At 37.5% G+C, this 26198-nt stretch overlaps 1 protein-coding gene across 1 annotated transcript; it reads left to right on the forward strand.

Annotated features, from left to right (window-relative positions):
- Nucleotides 1–4236: 4236 nt before the first annotated feature.
- LOC149828760 (dolichyl-diphosphooligosaccharide--protein glycosyltransferase subunit STT3A-like) lies at nt 4237–24842 on the forward strand. The gene is made up of 23 exons (XM_090017713.1): nt 4237–4409; nt 4552–4614; nt 8469–8524; nt 8620–8691; nt 8999–9104; nt 9196–9246; nt 10998–11093; nt 11254–11313; nt 11394–11507; nt 11676–11762; nt 12028–12131; nt 12442–12537; nt 12995–13115; nt 15415–15495; nt 15569–15700; nt 15807–16058; nt 18320–18463; nt 21675–21861; nt 21941–22038; nt 22366–22445; nt 22535–22622; nt 24354–24443; nt 24522–24842. Exons 1-23 carry the CDS (start codon nt 4278–4280, stop codon nt 24591–24593), a joined length of 2382 nt encoding a protein of 793 aa, XP_089873839.1. The 5' UTR covers nt 4237–4277; the 3' UTR covers nt 24594–24842.
- The last annotated feature ends 1356 nt before the right edge of the window (nt 24843–26198 follow it).

Below are 26198 nucleotides of genomic sequence, written 5' to 3' on the forward strand. Positions count from 1 at the left end.
TCAGCTGAGGGAATAGCAATTTCTCAGTCTCACTTTGTTGAGAAAGTACTTGTGAAATTTGGTTATAACCAAGGGAGATCTGTAGCAACTCCATATGACCCTTCTATCCCTCTTCATAAGAATACGACTGGTGTTCCTGTGTCTCAATTGAGGTATTTCCAGATTATTGGAAGTTTGATGTATCTTGCAAATTGCACGAGACCGAATATTTCGTTCTCCATGACAAAATTAAGTAGATACACAAGTTGTCCAAATCACACTCATTGGAAGGCATTGGACAGGGTACTTAGGTACTTGAAAGGAACCATTTCCTTGAGTTTGTATTACAAGAGATTCTCTGCAGTCCTTGAAGGATATAGTGATGCGAGCTCGATAGCCATGAACTCAGGTAGTTATGGCGTGACAGGGTATGTATTTACCTTGGGTGGCGGCACAGTCGCCTGGAGATCAGTAAAGCAGACCATCTTGTCTTGGTCTACTTTTAAGGCTGAACTCTGTGCTTTAGATGTCACAGGATTGAAAGCTGAATGGTTAAAGGGACTTCTTGAGGAACTTCCTTTAATGTGCAAGCCAATTCCTGCGATATCTGTGCATTGTGACAATATGACCATAATTGCAAAGATAAAAAACACAAAATATAACCAAAAGCAGAGAAGACACATCCAAGTCAGAATAAAATCTATAAGGGAACTGGTGTCTCAGTTAGTGGTTGCTGTGGACTATGTTGGATCCAAAGAAAACACAGCTGATCCATTAACGAAAGGACTAGATAAGTCTTTAGTCCTGAAATCCAGAGAGGGGATGTGACTGAAACCCATCAGTAGTTCATCTGCAGTAACAACCCAACCTATCTGAGTGGAGATCCCACAAAGTAGATTCAATATGGTAATAACAAGCTGTAGGGTGAACTAGATAGCACCTTATTTAGGAGATACTTTGTATCTGTGTCTGTTCCCCTGTTTACTCTGGAAAGGTGTTGTAGCTGCAAGTTAAGGAAGAGTTAAAACTCTGAATGGGTTCAAAGCCTTCTAGGCGAGATGTTAGCAGTGCATCTTTGGAGAAGCCCACCTATGTGAGTGTGACTGTGTGGCCGCAGTTTAAGGAATTGGGTTATTCCTGAAGTCACTCATGAAACATGATTCGGGCGCATGGACTTTAACGCGCCGCCCCTAAAGATTACAACCAGAACCTTTATCGTGTTGTTGCTAATGGACAGTCCTACACCTAAGGTTCAAGTTCAAGACTTTAGTTCACTTCGTTCCTATGGGGGTAAAGTTAGTCAACTAAGGTAGTGGTTCAAACCGGAAGGTACCATTGCTGAAAGCATGATATGTCCTGTTGCAGATTGTCTCATCTTGCACCTTGGTTTCCTCCCGTTTCATTCTTTGAATTTGTGGGGGAATGTTAGGTGTAAGAAGAAAGGGAGAGAGAATTCAAAGGAGAAACTGGGCTGTTTTGGAAAAGGTGGTCTTGATGAGGTGGAATAGTCTCATATTGATAGTGCTTGAGTTTTTTGTGGGCTTTATAAGCCACATGTGAACTCATACACTTGTTCTTGAGAACAAGAGAGTGGGATGACCACCACACACACACGCGCGCGCCTGTCTGCTGGGCCGGGCCGGGCTCGGGTTCGGGTAATTGGCCCTTTAGAGTCATATCCAATCAAGACAAAATACCTTTTTACCCAAAGTTTCTTTGGATATTTGGATTCTGTAACGAGTTATGAGATTTGATAACGGGTCACGACTCCTCGTAGTCTATGCCTGTTATGGCTCTTCGGATTCCGTAACGGATCTCGATCTTTCGAAGTCCGTTAACGGATCACGTCTCCTTATAATCCGTAACGGGTCCTTCCACGCTTTGTAACCGTTCGTGGGTTATAAAAGCGTGGTGAGGGTGGGGTTACGAAATCGATCTGAGAGATCAGACGCTCTGGTTTTCTGAAGAGCTCTGCGATTTCCCATCTCCCTATTGCTCTCTCTATCTCTCTTTCCTGAGTTGTCCCGAAAGGGGTGTTCTGCAACATTTGGTTCGTGGATGTTGTTTTCGAAGGACGATCCGTCGGAGTGCACCGTTCGGTTTGTCATGGCTATTGTATCCTGGGGGAAGGACGCCGGACCCTGATTTGCACTGTATGTGGGGGCGAATCTTCTCTAAGGGGAGTACTTTCGTACGCCTTAGCCTGTTACATAATCTAAACATGTTTTCGTTGTTTTCTATATGTTCTTTGCATCTGTTTGCTCTTATGCTGTCGTCTGAATTTTGGTTGTTTGCGGAAACCGACATGCCTGCTCCTTGTTGTTGTTTCGATCGTCTGTTCATCATGCTGTTTACACTGTTTTATTTCCTGTTTTCTATCGTGTTTTATATCATGATGACGATTGTGAAACTGTGTGATCCGAAAATTGATCCAACAAATATGTGGTCTACTGTAGTCACTAATAGGCTCCTTAGATCAACTCTAAACCAGGATTGGGGTTGTTGAACATCTAATCTGACAACCAACACTGTCTCATGGATATTGCTCATTAAACAAGATTTTGATTATGTATTCATATTTGATTTTTGATATTTTGGAACTTGGATCGGATATATTGTTTTATGTTGGATTTGTTTTTAGATGCAGATTAGATGTGTTTTGCTTTATCTTTGTACATGTGAAGTTGTAGTTTTCTCTCTCATCTTTACCAGATCCGTTTTTTATCACGTACAGTTGAATAAGGATTTGGTACAGTTGAATAAGGATTTGGTGTCGGCTGAATTCAGGTTTGGTTTCATATGGTTTAGATTTGGATTTGGATCAAACATGATATGGTTTGTACTAAATCCTTACGTACTATCAGCTGGTATTTGGTCTTAATTTCTTGAGACGTTACCAAACATGCCCTTAATTTCTTCATCTGGATAGTTTGGCCATCTGTGAACCGGTATCCAACTTCCAAGCTGCTAGGTACTCAGTTATTGCAGGGAATGGGGCCCACGCCATGCCCCCATGAGAGTGCAAAGGGTGAACTAATGGAATAAGCCCGGGTGCAAATGGGTCAACCTGATCCGACACACGTTACTGAATATTGATGATCCACATCAGAATCCAGAATGGATCGGAAACAGATATAATCAAGTCCTCTAGGTAAGCGTCACGTTTTTTTTTCATATCTTTTTAAAAAAAACGCCGATATTTTGTCAGTATGGACGGTTTTGTCCCACTAACAAGTTTCATCACATGCGTCAACTACCATCTTGTTGTTATGCCTCACCTGTTCAACGTATTATTTCACCCAACCTTCAAGTGACCAAACTTTCGGTCCTAATTTTTTGATCCGTCATTTTTTTTAATTTATTTCTCCATAGAATACTCTTAGATCATTAGATTGTGACACGCATGCAGGTTTTTGAAAGATTTTAAAAAAATCAAATGGCCTACACTATACCAATTTTTTTCTTGCTCATATAATTGTGTTTTTTCATCAATTGCCATGACCAAACACACCCCGGTAGAAAAATTGGGAATGTCTATTTTAGGTTTTCTAAAAATATGTGAATGCTATGGTGGGTATAATAATGAAAAACAAACGGTTCAGTAAGCCTTTGAAATTACCTTATTATACCTAGATAGCAAATAACTTGAGAAAATTTCCATAGTAACGCCACAGAAAGTTAAAACAAGCAGTTTAGTAATCCCATTTTATTTAATATAATAAATAGGACATAAGGAGAATCCGATAAATTTTACATGTAGCCACAGATTGGTCAAGGGTTTATAGACCGCCGGTCTCGTCTTTCTTGATAAGTCAAATCCCTACAAACCCTGGACTTTGTCCTTGACCTCACCCACTGGGTAGGACTGCAAACGGATACTTTCCATTCCAGATCTAGATCTTTCAAGTAAAATCCTAATGCAGAGTTCGGATTTGTTCAATCAGATTATTTTTGGATTCGGATGAGTATTTTAAACCAGATCTGGGGTTGATCCAAATCAAAATCCGAACCCATTGCATTTTTTTGCAAGTAAATAGCTTGTTTTTGTTTCATTTTTTAATCCAGTATTATCACATGTATTTTGGATTTGGATTCCAATTCAATCTTACCTCCTCGGATCAAGTTTCGGATCTACTGTATACATTTCGGATCCAGATTCAGATTTAACAAGATCCGGCCCTAGTCCGACCCGTTTGAACCCATAACTACTGGGGGTAAACATAATAATTTGGCCCCAGTATATAAGCCAGCAGGTCGTCCGCCATGACTCTCTCTCTCTCTCTCCATCGACGGCGGCGATGGCGTCCACCGGAGGAGCGACAGAGACGACGACGGCGACGACTCCTCTCCGGAACGCCTTCGGGAACGTGCTCTCCTTATTCATCCTCCTCCTCATCGGAGTTCTCGCCTTCTCTATCCGTCTCTTCTCCGTAAGCTCGCCCTTTCCCCCATCCCGTTGCCCTAGATCCGATCTATTGCTCTATTCTCTCTTAGATCCGGAGAGATGACGCCGATCAGTGATCTGAATAGAGAATTTGATGATCTTGGCTTGTTTGCCGTTCTTTTTTACAGGTGATCAAGTACGAGAGCGTCATTCATGAGTTCGATCCATACTTCAATTACAGAGTCACTCAGGTTTGACGACTACCGATCCTTCATTTTCTCTAAAAAGTGGTCTTTCTGCGTTGAATTGGTTAGTTCGTTGTGTGAAGTTGTGGTACGCTCTTGAATTTTCGGTTTTCTGCTTCTCTTTTTTTGGTTTGAAGGTGGTTTGCGGTGAGAGTGTGATGAATTCTTCAATTTGTGGTTAAAAATGCGATCTTTGAGTAGAATGAGGTTTATGTTTAGTTAATTGAAGAGTTTTAGTTCGGCTAGGGGTTGTAATTGGTCACGTTCAGCTTGTTGGTGGATGAGAAACGGAATGGGAAGCACATGTAGTGATAAGAGATCTTAGAAACTGTACTAACTTTTAGTGTCTTTCAGTACGTGTTTAATTGAAAACGTGAACGCAAAATTCATCACTAGTTCTTTGTTTTTGTGAATTGTTGTTTACTTGGAGGAATGTGCTTGTTAAAGAATTGCTGGTGAAAGCAGCAGAGTAGTGTAAGAATTTAAGATGTTTGCAGGGGAAACAGTTTGGAAGAAGTGTACAGTCAATGTTGTGAAAAGCGTTAAGGGGTAGCATAGCGCTCCACCAAAAACTAAAGTGAGGCGTAAAGGGTAAGCCTCATTTTTTTTAAAACTTAAAAAAACCTTTAAAAATATCTATAAAAATTCAACTAATAAAAATTCAGATTATATTGCAGAATATACATAATTACATATATATACAATTACTTGTAACATATCAATATAAAGTATGAATTCAGCCTTTCACAGAAAAAATCACAGAAGCACAATAACACACTTATATACATATATATATATAATATTACATAATAAGTAATATTAAACATGCTTTGGGATTTTCATAGAAAAACAAATAAATTTCAGTAATTAATAACTATGCATATATCAACAAAATTAAAAAGATTTCAGGCTTTTACAGAAAAAATTAATCAACAAAATTAACTATACATGATTTCAAAGAAAAATAAAAATTCAACTAATAAAAAATCAGAATAATAAAAAGAGGAAGAAGAAGAATGGAGGAAGAATAGGGGAGAAGAAAAAGACGAAAAACAGGGGAGAAGAGGTGGAGGACGAAACAATGGGAGAGAGGAAGAAATGGTGGGGGAAGAAGAGGCGAGCAGAAGGGAGGAAGAACAATGGAGAAGAAGAAGAAGAAGAAGAAGAAGAAGAAGAAGAAGAAGAAGAAGAGGCGGAGGAAGGAGAAGAGAAAAATAAAGAGGGGGAGAAAGAAGAGAAAGGAAGAAGAGACGGGAGATTGAGCAGCGAGAGAGGGAAAGAAGAAGTACCTTCTTCTTCTTTTGCTTCTCCTTCTTCCTTTTTTCTGTTGTGTACCCGAGAGACGAGAGAGTGAGAGATGAGCAGCGAGAGACAAGAGAGAGGGGGGATGGAGCAGCGAGAGAGGATGGAGAAACAAGAGACGAGAGAGAGAGAGAGAGAGAGAGAGAGAGAGAGAGAGAGAGAGAGAGAGAGAGAGAGAGAGAGGATTGAGCAGCGAGAGGGAAATAAGGGAGGGCCCGACCCTAATAAGGGTCGAGCTTGCCTCAAATTTGGATCAAATGGGGCCTTTGACCCCCATTTGACCTAAATCAAATGAGGAGTATGCCTCGGGGCGAGGCGCAAGAAGTACCTTCTTCTTCTTTTGCTTATCTTTCTTCTGCTTCTTCCTTTTTTCTGTTGCGTACACGAGAGATGAGAGAGTGAGAGGCGAGAGAGGAGGGAGAGACGAGAGCGAGAGAGGGAAAGAAGAGAGGGCCCGACCCTAATAAGGGTCAGGCTCGCCCCAAATTTGGCCCATTTGACCTAAATCAAATGAAGCGTATGCCACAGGGCAAGGCGTATCTTACCCTGAGGCGTGCGCCTCATAGCGCATGAGGCGTGCGCCGCATAGCACATGAGGCATGCGCCGCATAGCGCATGAGGCATGCGCCATGGCCTTCGTGCACTATTTAAGTGCTCCTCAAGGCACAGAGGGCCGTGCCTCGAGGCGAGGCACATTTTTAACAACACTGGTCTACAAGAAAAGCTGGTGCAAAATTATATGTTTACTTGAAGAATAGCATAAGTGTTCCAATGAAAAATGAAAGTGTATACATTGTTACAGTTGGGCATAGTAGCATCTACAAAATGGGTCTGTTTTGGAAATCTAGGGGCTTGAACAATCAATGGAGGATGGATGAGGCTGTCTAGTGGTAGTTTTCTTTTCTCCACATATCTTAGGATATATATGGATCTTATGCAACATTTGAAGCATGGTTCCAGTTGGCTGGAAGGTTTCTTTAAAGGTCAATGTAGTAGGAAGTGGAAGTTAAAGTTGTGTTTAAACAAAAGTCGTCAAACATCTCAACTTTTTCAATTTGTTATGTTTTTAAATGTTTCTTTTGCGAAATTGAAAAGTGTGAATATATCCTGAAAGTTGAAAATATTGGCAGAATCAACTATCGTAATTTGTGATGTTTACATATTTTAAATAGAATTTGATTTTTAAAAATTCTACTATTTAAAAAAAAAGTCTCAAGATTTTCCTGAGATGTTCAGAAGAGCCTATTATTATTGTTGTTATTTAGTTCAGATGCAGGTATTACCAAATCTCTACTCGGATATGTAATTTATACTTGGATTCTAAGTCAAAATATATTAAATCATTCCAAATGAATACAAATCTGTGTTAAAAATTATAACCCACATTCAACTGAAGCTCATTAAAATAGTTTAATTCTGTCAGATCCTAATCGAACCTGTGTCATTTTTGCTATTACTTTTAGCATTTGAAAAATAACATGCATAATTATATCACAAGTTTCAAAGTTTCATGTGTGGTTAGTCGTCCTTTTGAATTTTTTACCTGGGCACTCATATTCCAGGTTTAAGTCTCATCCTCTAATTTGCGCCCTTTATAACAATCTGATTGAATTGGTGCAGAAAAGAAATTTTGGATTAAAAACCATATGGTTTATGGTTATGCCACATTATATAAACTGGTTTATCATATCATTGACATCCCTAAATAAGGTCAAATCAGATTTGAAATCAAATTCCTTTCCTAGGAACTTTCAACAGTATGACATATTGTGAGATTTATTATGTTGGGAATCTGAATGCATCAGGTTTAAGATGATTATTGAAACTTCTGTTGGAACAGTCACTTTCCAGATTTTAGGAAATGAAAGGTTGAGACTTTCTGTCAATGTAAATGACAGACTGACTTGTGTCTTGTGAATAATGCACATAAAATGCATTTCTGGACTTGTGGAAAAAAAAAATGAAACCTTTTAAACATAGTTAACACAAGCAACAAGCTGTCTTGCAGGCTAATGTGAGCATAAGAAAGAAAGAAAGAGTTGGGATGCCTTTTAGTTCAGAAGCTAATTTAAGGGATCTTGTAGATTATTAATTGGTAAAGGGTTAGAAATGTTTGACTATTAGATCCATTCTTTCTAAAGAATGGTAGAGATGTTCCAATCCAACTGAAATGTCTATAATGGTGCCTGCAAGCCATAGGGTCCCAATAGCTTGCTAGAGCACTCTAATCGGATAGGGAGCTAATATGACTGAACCTCTCAACCGCCGAGTTTCACAGGCAATATGTTTTCTTAGAGTTCTATCTGCTATTTGTTTCTTTCTGAATTAAGCATACATTTGTTATATTAAGAATTCACCAGTCTTTTTCATGGTTTATTAGTAAAACTTGATCTCCTTGTTGATTCTGTTAATATTTCATAAAATATCTTCTCCAGTTCCTAAGGTCATAGTTATTTATGATATTTTTTTTACTGTATCCTTATTCCTATAAAATGTTTTATTTTGAAGGCATATATTTGGAACTAGTATGTGCTAATTGGCCTATTTTCTGAATTCAGTATCTCACAAAGAATGGAATTTATGACTTCTGGAACTGGTTTGATGATCATACCTGGTAATAGTGTTTTCTTACCTCAAGTTTTTATTGGAAGTTATTTGGTATATAAATGCAAATGGTTTTTAATATAACTCTGTTTTTTTATCACAAAGGTATCCGCTGGGACGTGTGATTGGCGGAACTGTTTATCCAGGTTTAACACTCACAGCTGGTTCCTTGTGGTGGTAGGTAAACCTGCATTTGCTTGTTCCCTGAACAATTTTTTTTGTTCCAAAAAATTTTTGTAGTGACATTATTTTAGTTTTGAATTTGTATTTCAATAATATATTTGTTGCCGATTATCCATTGAGACTTTGTAATTTTATTATCTAAGCTAGTTACTGTTTGATGTATAGATTTCCACCTCTACCATTTATGAGGATGTTTAAATTTCATTAGTGAATGCTGCTTGCGTAACTTTGTGGGCACAATGTTAAGATTGCGCTCTCATTTGTAGTTTCGTTTTTTGTTCTTTTTGCATTTTGACTGCAGGATATTAAACTCTTTGAACATTCCTTTGTCTGTGGAAACTGTTTGTGTTTTTACTGCTCCTGTCTTCTCAGCTAATGCATCTTGGGCAACGTACCTTTTGACAAAGGTCTGGTTTCCAGTGATCAGATACTATCTTTAATAAATGCTAATGTATGTTTTTTGGTGTTCGTTTAATTCTATGAGTTGTCTCTATGTAGGAAGTCAAAGGTATTGGGGCTGGTTTGGCTGCAGCCACTCTTATAGCTATGGTAAACATTCGTGTGCTATCCTATAATCTGTTATATTTTTGTGTTCATTAGAAAACACTTTCTAATCCTACATGGTGTTAAGCATATTAAGAATTATCATTTATGGTAAAGGCATTATAAATTGTTAAATGGGCTGGCCTCTGAACTTTTCTAAGTTGTTCACTGGCAGTCTCTGTTGGTTCATATTCTCTTTCTCCCACCCTTCATCTTTGATTGTCATGTTTGTTGCTGCGGAGCTTTTTCATCAAGGTTACTGTAAATACTTGCACATTTTTGTCTCTTCTTTCAATATTAATATCAAGTGTAGCTCCTTGTTCCTCATGAAATAGAAACTAGCTGCTGGTTTTGTACATGTATATTGATAACTGGTATCATTATGGTGCATCGTGGTGGCCAAGTCTTAAATCCTTGTAAACAAACTACCGGTAGCCTTGATCTTTGAAACTAAAAAACATGTTCAGACAGACAACCACAAGAAGTCCAACATGTGAACTCAAGCTCCCAGCAGTCGGCATGATGGGGAATACAAAGTTCCCCAGTTTAAGACTTCTCCATTCATTTGGCAGGTCCGTAGTCAGCACCAAAAAGAGCAAACTTTTCCCACAGATCCAATTGACCCCGTGCCCTCAGTTGTTTGAACCCAATCCATGCCTTCAGCACATCAAACCTGATGAATGTATGCTCAAAGATTATGCATGCTTGAACACACATGCATCGCAGACATACACATATTTTCAGGATTTATATAAACTAGTTGTCTCCTTTTTAAGAAAATGCAAGCAATTTCTCATATTTCAATGCTATTAATGATATAACCAGTAGAATCCTGCGCATGGTCCTCATTCCCCAGTCATTGTATATGGGTATTATCATTTCTCTGTCTTTTGGTTTTCATTTTCCCATGGTGGAGAAGGTCTGAAGGACTGTTTATACCCTCATCAAACTGTATACAGTCCTCATGATGTTATTCATATGTTGCAGGATGTTCAAGATATCTTGGTCAATAGATAATTTCACCCCGAGAATTACAGGCAATCTTTTTGTCTGTGCTTGTTATGCTACCTCCGAGTTTTACTAAAAGCTCATCTAGTCATCTGGAATCTAGGGAGTTCAGGCTTCTGTTGCTATTCATCTTGTCCATAATTAATTTGGTTGCACTGATTATTGTTTGGTATAGTTCTTAATTAAGTTCCCTAAGCTAAATTCTGCTTGTCTTTCTGACCAATCTCAGTGTGGGTTATCTTTTAAGTATTTCATTAATGCAATATTCTTCCATGTGCAAGGAATCCATCTTTAATTTGATTTCATGCACTTGTCCATTTTTTGCAGAGATGGTGTGAAATCTGGACATTTGTAAGTTTTGATATGCCCAGTCACTTGTCAATAAATTTGACAGATATTGCTTTTGCAACTTGTTTGATGAGGTTCTTCTTTATGAAGTTCCTCCTACATTTGTGATCATGGATTTCAGTTTTTGTTGGGTGTTAGAATTTTATAAGAATCTTTTGCTGCAGAGTGCAGATATTTTTCCTTGCCTGCTAAAGTCAATTCTTTCGTCTGCATGTGATGATTGATATATTTTTCCGTTATTTTCATATACCTTTGCTTTCTTTCTTTTTGTTATTTTATTAGTTTTTAAGTTTCCATACATGCAGTTTAGTGGTAGATGAAATTTGACTTCTGCATCGTGTAGGGTGTCCTGATATCCTGAAGCATTTATACAAACTTCTGTCTGCATGCATTGTGAATAGGTGCCATCCTATATATCACGATCTGTAGCTGGGAGTTATGACAATGAAGCTGTGGCAATATTTGCCTTGATATTCACATTCTATCTCTACATAAAGGTTTATCTCTACAAAAGTTATCCACTGTCTCTCTTTTTTCCTTCTGTTTGTTGATGGTTCTTATATGTGGTTGATTGCAAGATTGGTGATTTTTCTGGATGAAGTTGATGAATGTGTACTAATAATGACCCTGTTTCTTTATGATATTTGAAATCTTCAGACACTTAATACAGGATCTCTTTTTTATGCTACTCTGAATGCTCTCTCATACTTCTATATGGTAAGCTTTACTCATTAAATCCTGTGCTTCTTTTCTGTTGTCATATTCTTTATGCTCTGGATGGTGGTATACAACTGCAGGTTTGCTCCTGGGGTGGTTACACATTTATTATAAACCTTATTCCAATGCATGTGCTTCTATGCATTGTCACTGGGCGCTACTCATCTCGACTATATATTGCTTATGCTCCTCTGGTAAGTAGCACAAGCATTTGAGAAGCTTGTGGAGTTATATAACTCATACTTTTCTTACAATTTTTCTTTGACATTGATGCTATATCAGTTCATCATAGGGAATTTCTTTCACTGGTGGTGGTAGTAAATATTCCTTCAAATGATAACATAGTGTATTTTCTCATGCAGGTTGTCCTCGGAACTTTGTTGGCTTCTTTGGTTCCTGTTGTTGGGTTTAATGCTGTGATGACCTCAGAACATTTTGCATCATTTTTGGTTGGTATTTTTACTCAACAAATGAGTTTTTTTTTAAATAATGGATCAGATAGATGTTTTGGACTATCAATGCTTTTCAGGAATCTAATGATGTTAACTTAGTGGCAATGGATGCCTAATGCGTGGAAAACAAACACCTTTAGTTTTTTATGGACCTATTTGTCCATTCTTTGCTTGGTGTGGCCTATACAAGAAAATTTATCTTTACTTCTTTTGGTTCAATTAATTGTGTTTCTTCTCAGAACATAATTCATCATGTTTGCAGGTCTTTATCATTATACATGTGGTGGCTCTCGTGTATTATTTCAAAAGGCTTCTTACTCCAAAAATGTATAAGGTTGCTGTGACACTTGTTGTTACCATTGGGATGTAAGTTTTACGGGTCTTATACACTACTGTGGAATTTACTGCACCAAAGACCTAGGCTATTGTTTTACAAGAACAGAACATCATACCATGTTGGGGTTTCTTATATTTGCATCTCTGTTTTCTATTTGGCATTTCACAAATTAAATTGTTTTGACAAGCCATGATCATATAGGACTAGCTTGTGGTTGCTTCTAAAATGGCTTGATATTTTTCAAAAGTGTCTGTTTCAATTTCTTTTGGCAGTATATGAAATGTCTTTTCATAGTAGTTAAGTGTTAAAACACAGAATGAGCTGTTCTATATTTTCCAGGGCAGTGTGTGGTGTAGTGGTGGCAGTTCTTGCAGCATTAGTGGCTTCAAGCCCAACAAAAGGATGGAGTGGCCGCAGTTTGAGTCTTCTTGATCCGTAAGAACCAGTTCCACCTACTTAAATTATTTATTTTGTGAAAGCAGTAAGCCTACATTATAATAGATTCTCTTAAGGATGTTAAATGCTTTTAAAGAATATTATTCATTAGGTGACTTATAACTTGAGCAGAGGCACAAATGAGTCGAACATGGATATTTGTTCATTCAGATATATGGTTTACTTGAAATGGTTGTGTGCACTCTGGGCTAAATGTTGATCTAGAAAATAGCAGCCAAAGAGGAGGAAAAAAATTTCTACCAGAAGAACTCATGTTCTATGTCTATATATTGTTTAGAGCCTACTTTTTATATACATTTTCTATGTTGAATTAGCTTTAATTAATATGGAAATAACAGTTCTCTGTTGCTAACCATTCTGGTCCTGAGACCTAAACTTTATCATCCTTATTAAATTTTTTTATTGGTGTCTTTCCATTGATTTTGGATGGGTGCAGAACTTATGCAAGCAAGTACATCCCGATTATCGCTAGCGTTAGCGAGCATCAACCTCCAACATGGCCATCCTATTTTATGGACATCAATATTTTGGCCTTTTTGGTTCCAGCAGGCATTATTGTAAGAAATTATTCATGTTTCATCTTTGTGCACTGCATCATTTTTCTTCTGGACTATATAATTGTTGATGCAAAGTGTTTCTGTTTTCTGGATAGATACAAGGAATGCATTGTTCAATCATATGCCATTTAATAATGAGTCGGATGAAATGCATGTGGTTAACAGCATCAGCTTGTCAAAAGTGCATGCCATAAGAAAGAGCTGATTTGTTGACTGCATGCACAACAAGGGTGCCGGTTCAAGCTCTGCCATTCTCATTTGGAATAATTGTCAAGAATTTGTGTTTGATTGAATCCTCCTGTAGCTTATCATACTCGATCTTAGCACATAATCATCAGAGCACATAAAATTGTTTTGTCCACATTCTTCAAATCTTGTTAATGATCTTCAGCGTGCATATCTGAAATTTCCTCACGTATAATACTCATTTGATACACAAGGAACCACTGTGCTATTTTATTACTATACTAAATATTAATATCATAATATGTTATTCTGAAATGTCATTTTTGATAATCTACTAATGTGCTTGAAACAACTTCCTCTTTTGACTAGTGACTGCTTGTCTGTGATTACTTGTCCAAACCTATGCTTGCATGGAAGTGTTGACGTGTTAGAAGAAGAATGGTGGTTGGTCTTCTTTGGATTATTTTGTTAAACAAAAATAGAAGTATCTCGAGTCCTTTACCATGAAGCTATACAGTGGTCCCAAAAGCTAGCTTCCATAGCCTCCTACCACTGCTTTTCATTTGTGTCTATGATGACAGACTGCTGAAACTAATTTTTTTGAAAAGAATGTTGAAACAGAATAGCAGTTGGCATCACCTTCATGAGATGTACTCCGGAGGTGAATTTTGGAGGTTTTGCTTCATTATGTTTTGAACAATGAAAAATAAATAACTAGGAAACCTGATTTCCTTTGCTTAAAAAAAAACCTGGGAAAATAAATAACCACCTGAGAGATCAGTTAAATTGCATTGGATTTAGGTCACTTTTCTGCATATGCTGGGTTTTGACCTGACCTTTTTCGTTTATGATCTAAAGCTTTGATCACATTATTATACATTACTGGAAATCATCTCTGTCTGGTATGAACAACTCATACCTTGACCACCAAGGCAAAGAAATATGGTCCAGTATGTACTCAATTTACTGAAACATTGGGACTGGGTAAACTTCAAGCACGTTTCTAATTTATATTATGAAAAATTTGATTCAACACCTTTTATAAGTGTTTCATTGCCAGATCGGCAGCAGCCAGTGCTTTCAAATTTATTTCAGTTTATGCTGTCCTCTATGAGCGAGCTTAATGCAAGAGAAACATCTGCCAACTTGTCCCTTATTTCAACATACAATAAAAATTTGATGATTTATAATTATTTTTATATTTAATGTGATGGTGATGCATTTCCATATGAATATGGTTGTATTTATTTCTATGTTAACATCATAAGTTTAATTTTGTATACTGTTTATTACCTTTTTTGCATGCTTTCTATTTTTTTTTTATATCTTTATCATTTAGGTGTAACATGCACCTAGTTGATTTGACAAGGTGGGTTATCCCAGAGTTACCAGAAGCTTCTTGGATATGTGGGAAGCACACGCGATGCTCCTCGCTTCCAAAACTTGATGGAAATCTCGATTCTCCTATGCTTCCCACATGCTCCATCTACCTTTCCTAGATGCTTCCTATATGCCATCTTGCACTTCTTTTCATGTTCTCTAAGTGCTTCCTGTCACGCTTTTCACTCACTTCCCATGTGCTTTCTCTAAATAGATAATCATCATTTTTAGATTTTGACAAAAATTTAATTCTTACACTGAAAAATCATAAAATTTAAGAATAGTAATTTTTATTTTAGTTTTTATTTGCTTCCCATTTCAATTCTCATATCGCTTCCTTTTCGATTCCCATTTCGCTTTCAAATCAATTCCTTGCTTCTCGCTTGTCGCTTCCTATAAATTTCAAAATGCCCCGCTTCTCGCTTCCGCTTCCCGTTTTGTTTCCCGCTTCCGCTTCCTAGTCTGGCAACCATGGGTTAGCTAGTAAATAAAATAAATAAATGCGTGGTGTTTATCTTCTTATTCTAGTGCACTACTGGTTGATCGCTTGACACTTAGGTTAGGAAGAAGTACCAATTAATTCATACTTAAAATTTGAGCATGTGAATGGGCTTTTTTCATTGTATATGAGGATACCATTTATTGTTGCAAAGTGTAGGTTTGTTTGCACGTAAAAATTTAGTTGCTTTTGTTTCATGCACGAACTGATTCAGATTAACTGTTTGTTTGTCAGGCATGTTTTTCGCCCCTGTCTGATGCAAGCTCTTTTGTGGTCCTTTACATAGTAACATCAGTATATTTTTCAGGTGTCATGGTATGTCACCACCATTTTCTGTTTTATAAGTGCTACCTTTTCGTTTCTATTTATAATTGTTGGTATTTTCTAGGTACGCCTTATGCTTGTGCTGGCTCCAGCTGCTTGCATTTTGTCTGGAATTGCTCTTTCTGGTGCATTTGATGTTCTTACACGATCAGTTAAATTTCAACCACCTAGTTCCCCAGTTGTCATCACAACTGATGTGAGTTGATTATTGATGGCATACTTTGCACTATACATTATTCTCATTCCCTGATGGCTCTGTTTACTAGTTGCATGTAACATCTTTATCACAATTCATCTTCAAGGCAGGGGATGGTGGTTCTCAAAATGCTGTTTCCCAAGGTGATGTGGGGAAGTCTATTAACAAGATTTCATCCAAGTTGAAAACTGATGATGGTATAAAGGAGCGATCCTCAAAAAAGAACAAGAAGAAAGAAAAGGAAAGCAGTGAAAAAGTCATCACCAAACCTCAAAGCGAGAAGAAGTTGTTAGTTCTGCCACGTGAGGCATCTGTGGTTGCTATTCTTCTTCTTATCGTATTGGGAAGTTTTTATGTGGTAAGCTGCATTTCTGCTCTTCAAATTCTCTATTGTTTTCTCTTTATTTTGTTAATTAACTGGGCATTGTGTATCACCAAATTACACTTCCTATTCAATGTTTAAAATATGGATCATGTCTATGGATCTACTCCACCACTGTCTCATCATAATTGGGAGTAGTGGGTATGTCCTTTCATTCAATGGAAAAATCTACTTGCAATTTGTTACATTTCAATCACCTGTATGTTTTCTGCTCAACTGTAGAGATGTTGGTAATTCATTTGTTGTCAAGGCCGCTAAAATCTTTAGAAGCATCATTTTAAAAGATGAAAGCATTGAGACATGGTGCAGTGTTCTTGTGTCTAGTTTGTGTGATATCATACATGGGAAAGACCTATTGTGGTTTAATCCTTGAAAACAGGAATTGACCTCACCGAGGGGCCTTATTCTGCTAAAGTCCTGTCTTTACTCTTTCTGATGCCCGACTTTTTGTGTCATGGGCAGACTGTGTATGTTGGAGGTATCTAATACCAATATTTGATAGATTTACCACAGATAGATTATAAAAGATCAAGCCATCAATGCAACTGTAACGTACAAAGTCATTGATGTTTTAGAAATCAATGAAAAGATTCAAGGGATTCTAGGAATTATCAAACCTTTGCATATGGCAGCACACCTCATTAATGCTTGATTTTCAAATACGATAATGCGATCATGTAATCCTTTTCCTATTTCAAATAATACAACAATGTGATCATGTAGTCGGTTTCCCATTTCAATCTTATAGTTTTATTATAGTAGAGCTCCAAGTTTCTGTATACTTCTCCGTACAGAGGAAGATTGTCAGATTTTGTCCTGGTTAGGTCATAGGAGTCAGGTATCAGAGTTTGACTAATCTTTGTTTACTTTTTTGATGTGCTGATTGTTTCTTGGCTTGTCTGAAATATCCTGATGGTTGTAGGGTTATTACTTGTCAGCCATCCTCTTTTTGATGAAAGACTTCTCTCATTAAAAAAAAAGTTTGTATATTTTTTTGACAAAGAAGAGCAATTTAATTAAGAAAAACAGCAAACATTTAAACCGGAGGTGACTAGAGGTCAGAACAGCAGATAATCAACACTGTGGAAGAATAAAATATTGGGACTTGATGTGTGTCATGGATCCAGGTTCACGTCTCTTTCTAAAGGGTGTTATGTGCTGTATTTTCATTTGTCTCTTTTACCCCTGTTTATATGTTTTGTTGTACATTAAAGATTGGGGGTAGTATTGTACTTTTATGATATAATCAGTTACAATCCTTTACAATAAAAGAAAGACTCCCACACATTTAGGGTATTGATGTTTGGGATTTCCTGCAGCCTCCTCTCTCTCTCTCTCTCTCTTCTTTTCTTCTCGTTCTCTAGACTGGTGGTTCTCTGGTTTACATGGTATCAGAGCGAAGTTTGATTCTGGATTGGTTATTGAGGTGAAAATCCAAGGCCCCGCCCCCCCAATCACTGACCGCACATTGGCTGGCCTCCGGTTGGTAAAACCCTTGAGGTCCCCCCTGCCCACTGGGGAGTACACCCAGCTTCGACCTTGCGGCAAGGGACACCACCTGTGGGTTTCAAACTTTTGATGTCCCATCAGCTTGGTGACATTCACAAGTCGTCCCCAGATGAGCGGAGCCCTTGTGGGCTTAAGTAGTCATGTATAGTCACAAATATCAGCAATATTATGAAAGTATCATGATCGTGTTGCCATATTTTCAAAGGCTCATAGCATATTGCAAATAATTGATACTTTCAAAATATTAACAATATTTAGAATTTTTGCAACAAACTTTTTTCAATTTTTTTGCAGTTTTGTTTTTCTTTGTAATTTATACATTTTTTATATTTTTATATTTTTATATTAGATTTTCCTGAGAAAAAAGACCAAAGTTTCTAACCTAATGCAAGAATTTCCCTCGGACTCTCACCAAGAAAATTCTAACAATGAGCTGTGACATTGATCTTGGCCATGGATCTAAAGCTGTCTTTTTATACAGTTGCAATTCTGAGTATGATTTATTAGAGGTAAAGTTTGCTAGAGACCAATGGAACTCTCTATCATCATGATGTGGTTTACCTCTCATGTGGTCTTCCACCCTCCTGATGGTTTTAAAAGATTAGCTTGTTGAAATGTTAAAAAGGTAAGGAAAGAATGTCTATGTAACTCATGTAGCTGTTGTGCAGCCCCATGCACTACCTATTGATTATTGTTGATCTTTAACAACACTTGGTTTCCATCATCAGGTTCATTCTGTCTGGGCTGCAGCAGAAGCATACTCAGCCCCTTCCATTGTTTTAACATCCCGTTCACATGATGGATTGCATGTATTTGATGATTTCCGTGAAGCTTATGCATGGTTACGCCATAATACCGCAGTGGATGATAAGGTCAGGATTCTCTTTCATCCGTGATTGATTTTATCTTGGTTCTGTCTTCATGAAGCTGTCATCATTAGTTCCTGTTCAAGGAAAGAAAAACCATTGGTTTCTTCTCTGAATTGAACTGTACATTTTTCTTGTGAACATAGGTGCATTATTTTGATAAATGGTACAAAAAATTAAGGCTTATATGTTACCATGAAAAAAAACTGTATAGGCTAAATGATAAGGACAACCTGATATAGCTAGATAAATATTAAACAAGGCCATGTCGAAATAGAAAAGGAATATAATTAATGCCTTTGTATGGGAAAATATATTAGTTAAAAGAGGTCGGGGTAGGCCTAGGAAGACTTGGATGGAGATGATAGGAAAGGATATGAATGCTTTGAACCTCACCGAGGACATGGCGTTGGATAGAAATGATTGGAGGAAAAGGATTCATGTGGAAGACCCAAAATGAATTTCTTTTTTGGTTCATATCGCTGACCCCAATTGTTTTGGGATGAAGGCGTAGTTGTTGTTGTTGTTGTTGTATGTGAACATCGAACAATCCTTATGGTTAAGAGTTTGCCTCCATGTTTCCTATTACGTGTATATACTTCAGCAATGTTGAAAAGAATAAGAATCATTGAACATAAGTTTCCTCGACATATGAAGCACAAATGCCATCTGACAACAATGCTTTCTGTTTCATGAGATTATGTCTTTTTGTAAATATACAGTAGAATGTAATATTTTCTCTGATAAAGAAAAAAAAGTGTTGCAGTCCAAATACTGGAAATCTTCAAAGAATTGTCCAGAATATGTGGTTTCCAAGGGATTCTTTGTGTGATCCACCTCAGTAGCCAAATTCAGCATTAGGTGCCTAGGCTAGGCCTCTTATTCAGGCAGGTCCTTGTTGACTGACTAATTGCCAACTTGTGACTAGTCGCTAAGGACATTTTTGTCTCCCTCTTTTTTTGTTTTTTTATTTTGTCATTTTCAGTAAAAGGGGTGAAGTGGAGATGACACCCCTACGCTCTCTCTCTCTCTCTCCTACCATCAGCACGGACAACTTTCTCCCCCTTCCCTCGCCCCACAACACCCCTCAAATTTGTGTCCTGATTGTTGAATATATATATATATATATATATATATGTGTGTGTGTGTGTGTGTGTGTGTGTGTGTGTGTGTGTGTGTGTGTGTGTGTGTGTGATGCTATTTTTTCATGCTTTTTTCTTTGATAATGTTTAATTTCATGCTGAATACATTATTTTTATTTGTTTTAGTATTTTAATATAGTTTTTATGTTTCCTTTTTGTTTTCTTGAGGCCTCTAGTTGACCGACTAGTCTTGCCTTGACATCAACCAGTCCTTTAGGGGTCTGGTACTTAGCACTTTTGACATCTCTATCGTTCAAGGTAATTTCTTGGTGAGGGTTTTCTCTGAGATATTTTGAAAAGGTAGAAAATCTTGGAAGCCTAAAAAATTAAAAAATATAAATAATAGTAAGAAAGAATAGGTTTTCTACTATGTTACAGGGACTCGGCCAACTGGGTGCTGCACCCACGTCGACGCGATGCGGCACCCGGTGTGGTCAAGCTGACCCTGGGTGCGTTGACTGCACCCAGGGTCATTTATGTCTAACTTTTGGACTATATATATATATATATATATATATATATATATATATATATATATATATATATATATATATATATATATAAAATTTTTGCTGCACCCCCGCACCCAAGTTTTTTGAAAGTGCCGCACCCACACCCACACCCATGTGACATAGGTTTTCTATTATTTTTATTACAAAAAAATAAAGAAACAAGTTTTAAAAGTTTTTAAAATACAAAAGAAACAAAAATAAAAAGACTGAACTTAAAATATATAAAAATAAGATTTAAAAAAATTGCAAAAATATTGTGATAATATCACAATATTTTCATTTTAGTGATATTTTGAAAATATCACGAGATTTTCCCGATATTAGCAGCTGCCTTAATTTCTTGCAATATTTTCAAAATATCGTCCATATCAGTGACTATGCTTTTGACTACAGTTATATATCCGCATGCTTGGCCTAAAATATTTTTATGGAAAATGGAAGAACGACACACTCCAAAATTGAGGTTTTGTGGTCTAGAATCAGATAGACACATTTGCTGGGTGAGAGTCTTTGTGTTTGTAGATGATCTCCATTGTCCTGAAAATTGGTCCAAAAAATGTCTGTATGACACCCAGGTCATCTCATTTTCAGAATGGTTATCAATCTTCTAAAGTTTTCTACTTCCGTGCAAATGCATGTAAAGAGCATATAGCTTTTTTTGCCCTTTTAAAGTTTTGCAAGATGGAAACCTTACTCGTACGCATAGGTTATTGAATATTATTATCTAATACCATTCTAAGATAGTAATTGCATCCTCGGTTCTAAATGTGAAGGTTATAGCTGTGAGGTCTCAGCAAAAAGTTGAGGAAAATAGAAACAAAAATGAAATTGTTAATAAGCCATAAGAAAAAAAAGATTAATTTGTGAACATAATACTACTTTATGAGTGCCATTTTTTATGGAACGGAAAGGTTTACAGGTGTGGAAATTTGTGGTAGAGAATGTAGATAACCACACAGCAAGTCTCTCTCTCTCTCTCTCTCTATATATATATATATATATATATATTAGTAATGATAGGGTGCTCCAGGAGCACCTACTCCCACCTAATAGAAGCTTTATATTTTCAAAGCTCTTGAGGTTTTTTTATTCATCAAACCCTATAGATATGATCTACATGCATTTTTTAATTGAAAACAATTTTGGATCATTTGATTATGACATACATGTAGGTATTTCAAGATCTTAAAAAATTAATGGCTCACAATGTACTAAAATTTCACAACTTAAAAAATCCTGTTTTTATGTCCAAAAAACATGATCCAAGGCTTGATTCCTATCAAATAAATTATGCTGAATACATTCATAAGGTCTGATTGAGAAGATGCAAGCTACACCTATGATTTATATTAGGTGGGTGTAGGTGCTCCCAGAGCACCATTGCATTAATATATATATATATATATATATATATATATATATATATATAGAGAGAGAGAGAGAGAGAGAGAGAGAGAGAGACCTTTATTGTTGAGTTCATGGAAAATATGTTGCCTTCCATAATACATCTTCAGTTTCATCTTGCCATCCTGGAAAGCTAATGACCCATGGCTATTCCCTCAGGTTGCATCATGGTGGGACTATGGATATCAGACAACTGCAATGGCTAACCGTACAGTCATAGTGGACAACAACACATGGAATAACACTCATATTGCCACTGTTGGTATGGCAATGTCATCTCCAGAAAAAGCAGCTTGGGAGATCTACACGTCTCTGGATGTCAAATATGTACTTGTTGTCTTTGGAGGTTGGTTACATTTTTACTTGGTGGGAAATTTGCCTTGATTTCTTGTGTTCAGTTTTATTCTTAATGCCACTTATTGCAGGTCTAGTGGGGTACCCGAGTGATGATATTAATAAATTCTTGTGGATGGTTCGCATCGGAGGTGGGGTGTTCCCTCACATCAAGGAACCTGATTATCTCGTAAGTGGTGATTGTATTGTTATCATCCTCCAAATACGGGTTGATTCAAAAACTGCCTTTGAGATTTTTTGATGTACTTAGGCACTCACATGCTCACATGATATTGTCCGAATTGATGCTTTGGCTGTCCCAAGTGGCTAAGTTGTGACAAGGTGCCTTTGGAGGATAAGTTGGTTCATTTGTCCTCTGTTTCATGTCTACTGCTTGATCTGATTCCAAACACAGTAAATTTGTCTGCACATGATGATCAATTTGAAAATTTCACATTGTTAGCTCCAATAACTGAACTATATTTTTTTCCCTGTTCTTTCGTTTGGCATGTGAAAGAGGGATGGTCATTACCGCATTGATTCCCAGGCCACATCTACCATGTTGAACTGCCTGATGTATAAGCTTTCTTATTACAGGTATGCTGAAATTACTTGATAATGCCTTTTTGTTCTGCTTAGATATTTTCTGCATTGGTATATAATCATGTTTTTTCTTGTATTTATAGGTTTGTAGAAACAGATGGCAAAGCCTTCGACAAAGTGAGAGGGACCGAGATAGGGAAGAAATATTTCAAACTCACCCATTTTGAGGAGGTCAGATCATTTGTGATAGGATAAATTTATATTGCTTTTCTTTCACCGAGTCATCATTAAAAAATTTATTTCTAACTATTTTGGATCATGTTGGATAATATCAAGGTTTTAAAACCCGTGACTCTGGACTCGACTCGTTCTTTATTGACTCGTGACTCGGCGGGTCAACTCGGTGACTCAGACCGGGTTTTGTTAACTTTTGATTTTAAAAGAAAAACAATTTATAATTTGTCTCAAACCATGTTTTTCAGTAAACAAGAGATCCTTGGGTTGTGTAAAGGCATGTAATCACTGAAACTGGGAGAGAGATGTAGGTTGCTTTTGAACTGATAACAATTGGCATCAACTAAATTAGCTTGGTTTTTGCTTGTATTACTTCCTGGGTTTGTCATTTTCTAGTTAAACCATTCATAGAGAGCAGTAGCATTGAAAAATGCATAGGCTGATCTCTGCCAGACTATCTCACAGGAATATTCCCAACTTACCAGTTACCCTTGTGTCATGCCCCCTTATACAGTATTCTTAATGAAAAATTGAACAACAATGGCATGCCATGTGTCCTTTTTGTTGTCCATGTGACCATATATAAATGTACATCCTTGACAAATGAACAAAGGTCATTAAAAGCAACTAATGCTGTAGCAAAAAACTCTAGGATATCCTGCTAAATAGCCTTCAAATTTCTTTTTTAGACAAAGGACTATGGAGTAAGTTGAAGAATAACTATGGTGTCAGTTGAAAAATATGAAATTAAGTGGCATGACAAAAATTCTCGAAGGAGATGCAACATATAAAATCCTGGTTGTTCAGTCCCAAACAGAGCTAAAACTCTTTTCCCTATGAACACTGGCTCCTAATGTTGTTTCTTATGAATTAGCGGGATTTTTGTATTTTGATGGTTCTGTGCATTGTCAAGCAATCAAGAACTTATGTGAAGCTCTGTTGACATTTGTCTTATTGGTAGAAATTTATGAAAACGTTATGAATCCTCTCTTGAGTGACTTCTAGCTACTGACTACCACAAGGCCAATTACCAGTTTCCAACATATACTTAGTTCCTTAATTTTATGCTTCTGATAATACATGATGAATATTATAGTTGATTATGCTATGATAGTGATACTTAGTACCTGTTACGAAGTTAACACACACACACAGGGAAGATCCAAGAGCACACATACCACAAATCCAATGAACACATCAGTCCACCAAATCAGCCAACACAAAGACCACTAAGGACACACTCACAAGAGACCCTAAGGGTCTGTCTGATTGCTTGTCCAAGATTGGACAGACCCTTAGAATATAACAGACAAAACATATGTTCTGTCTGTAACAACCGTACTTTATCCCATGTTTGTTTAACTCAAATAAAAAATCAAATTTCAAACATCCCAGAACTTGCCCGAGTCAGGCCGAGTCAAGCCGAGTCAGGCCCAAGTCAAGGCCAAGTTTGCCTTACCGGGTTGACTTGTTGGAGGGCCGAGCCGAGCCGAGTCAGCCGAGTCAACGAGTTGACTCGGCGAGTTTTAAAACCATGGATAATATTTTCAGTATTTCTTTTTAGAATGCTTCCCAACTTGAAAGACATGAAGGCAGCAGGAGATTTTTATAGCAACTTAGTTGCCCTTTCTGTCGCTATTTATCATTCTCTCTTTATGATGAAACTATGGTGAACATCTTCCAATGCATTGGCACATTGTTTTTCATTGATCTATCTTGTTGGCTCAGGTGTTTACAACTCATCATTGGATGGTGCGGATTTATAAACTGAAACCTCCCAAAAACAGGATTCGTGGGAAATCAAAGAAGTCAAAACAGGTATGGCTTGAATCCCTTATTCTTCATCTGTTACCATAATTGGAAATTAACTAAGTGATACCGGGTTGATGGGGGCAGAGTTCAAAAACAAGCCGACCTACCACTCAGAAAAAAGGTGGACAAAGGAGGAGGAATCCATGGCACCAGTAACAGAATATGTTGGGGGTCCGCGGTTCGTATTTGTCGGTCTATGTATGAATTGCATGGGCTGTGAGGGCGGTTATGGTTTTGACAGTCTATTCAAAGATTTTGCAGTTTTTGATAAGTCTAGGATGTAGATTAATTTGAGCTTTCTGTCAATTAGTCATAGGGCAGTCATCAGTATCATTCAAACCAGGATGCAACAGAATATTGATGATCCTTAATTTAGTTCTATAAGATGGAAAGGAATATTGGTGATCATTTATTTTATAAAATGTCATGGATCTGCTGGGCGCTTGAGCAAACATCGTCTCTAAATCTCAGAATCGAGTAGAATTGGGCTGAACTGACTGATTTAATCGAATTGCTCTTTTTGCGATTCAAAATGGGGGCTGATTTAGGACCCCTGCTAAAACAGGCAATTCTGGCCCGGTTAAACTGTATCAGGCTGAATTGGCCCGATGCAACCTGAATTGACCCCACATTAATATGCGACCTTTTCGCTTTTTTCCTGTTGATAACCCAACTGAAACCCCAACCCCGACACCCCCTTTTCCTTGCTCTTCTAGGGTCAAGATTCATCATTGGTGCTGGAATCCGGACTGCATCTCTCTCTCTCTCTCTCTCTCTCTCCAGTGCTGGCAAGAGCTTGCAGCCAACTGGTGATCAGAGTCCCTCTCTCTGGTGCAAGCAAGAGCTGGTGGCCGGCGAGGCTCGGTGCGCTGGTACGTAGCCAATGGATATTTGAATCCAAATACGTGTAGTTTACTCTTTCTCCAATCGATTACATCCCTATAAGGGCCTGACGGGAGGCTTGATGTAGAAACAACCATTTAAGATATCTGTTGAAGTCCATGTTTTAAAACTCGCGACTGGGACACGTCATTATCTTGAGACTGATATACGGCCTGACAAAAGATAATAAGACCCAACCATGAGATGTTGAACCCTAGACCCCAAGCAACCACCGACTCCCCATTCATATAAGCACAAAGGAAGCGACTCCTTGTTAAGCCAGAAACCATTACGTCGAAGGAGTCTCATTGTTCATAAAACCAGGGCCTTCAAACACTCTAGAAGTTTAAGTATCGTTAATTCAACAAGCTTAAAAGCTCAGCTACTTCTCGGACCAAGTTGGGTTATTTGCAACAAACTGGTTCTCATTGTGGCTACCTGTTGCATCTGAGCATATCTTATATTCCTTGTCTTTTTTGTTTCTGGGCCCTCTTCTTCCTGTATCCATAGGGTCTTGAAAGTACACGCTAAGCCGATATTAACGCAATCTTACAATCTGAACTGAGCAGCAATCTGGCTTCAATCTCATGATTTTCTTGCGTCATTTGATTACTGTAAGAAAGACACACCATAGGCAATTTAAATTCAACCGACCAACTTTCATAGATTAGTCTTAACTGGGCTCGGGGCAAACAGCAGCTTGAAAACACCCTTCTGCCCCTCCCCAAGAAATGGGAATTACAGACATCTACACGAACCTTTAGCCATGAATAACCAACACCCTGTCACATTTCCTACAATTACTCACTAGTACTTGGAGCAAGCGTAACTGATAAAGAACATAAGCATTTACTAACGAATGCGACAAAGGATAAGCTT

This window comes from Nuphar pumila, chromosome 9 (genome assembly GCF_984573655.1).
Source record: "Nuphar pumila chromosome 9, dmNupPumi1.hap1.1, whole genome shotgun sequence".
NCBI lineage: Eukaryota > Viridiplantae > Streptophyta > Magnoliopsida > Nymphaeales > Nymphaeaceae > Nuphar > Nuphar pumila.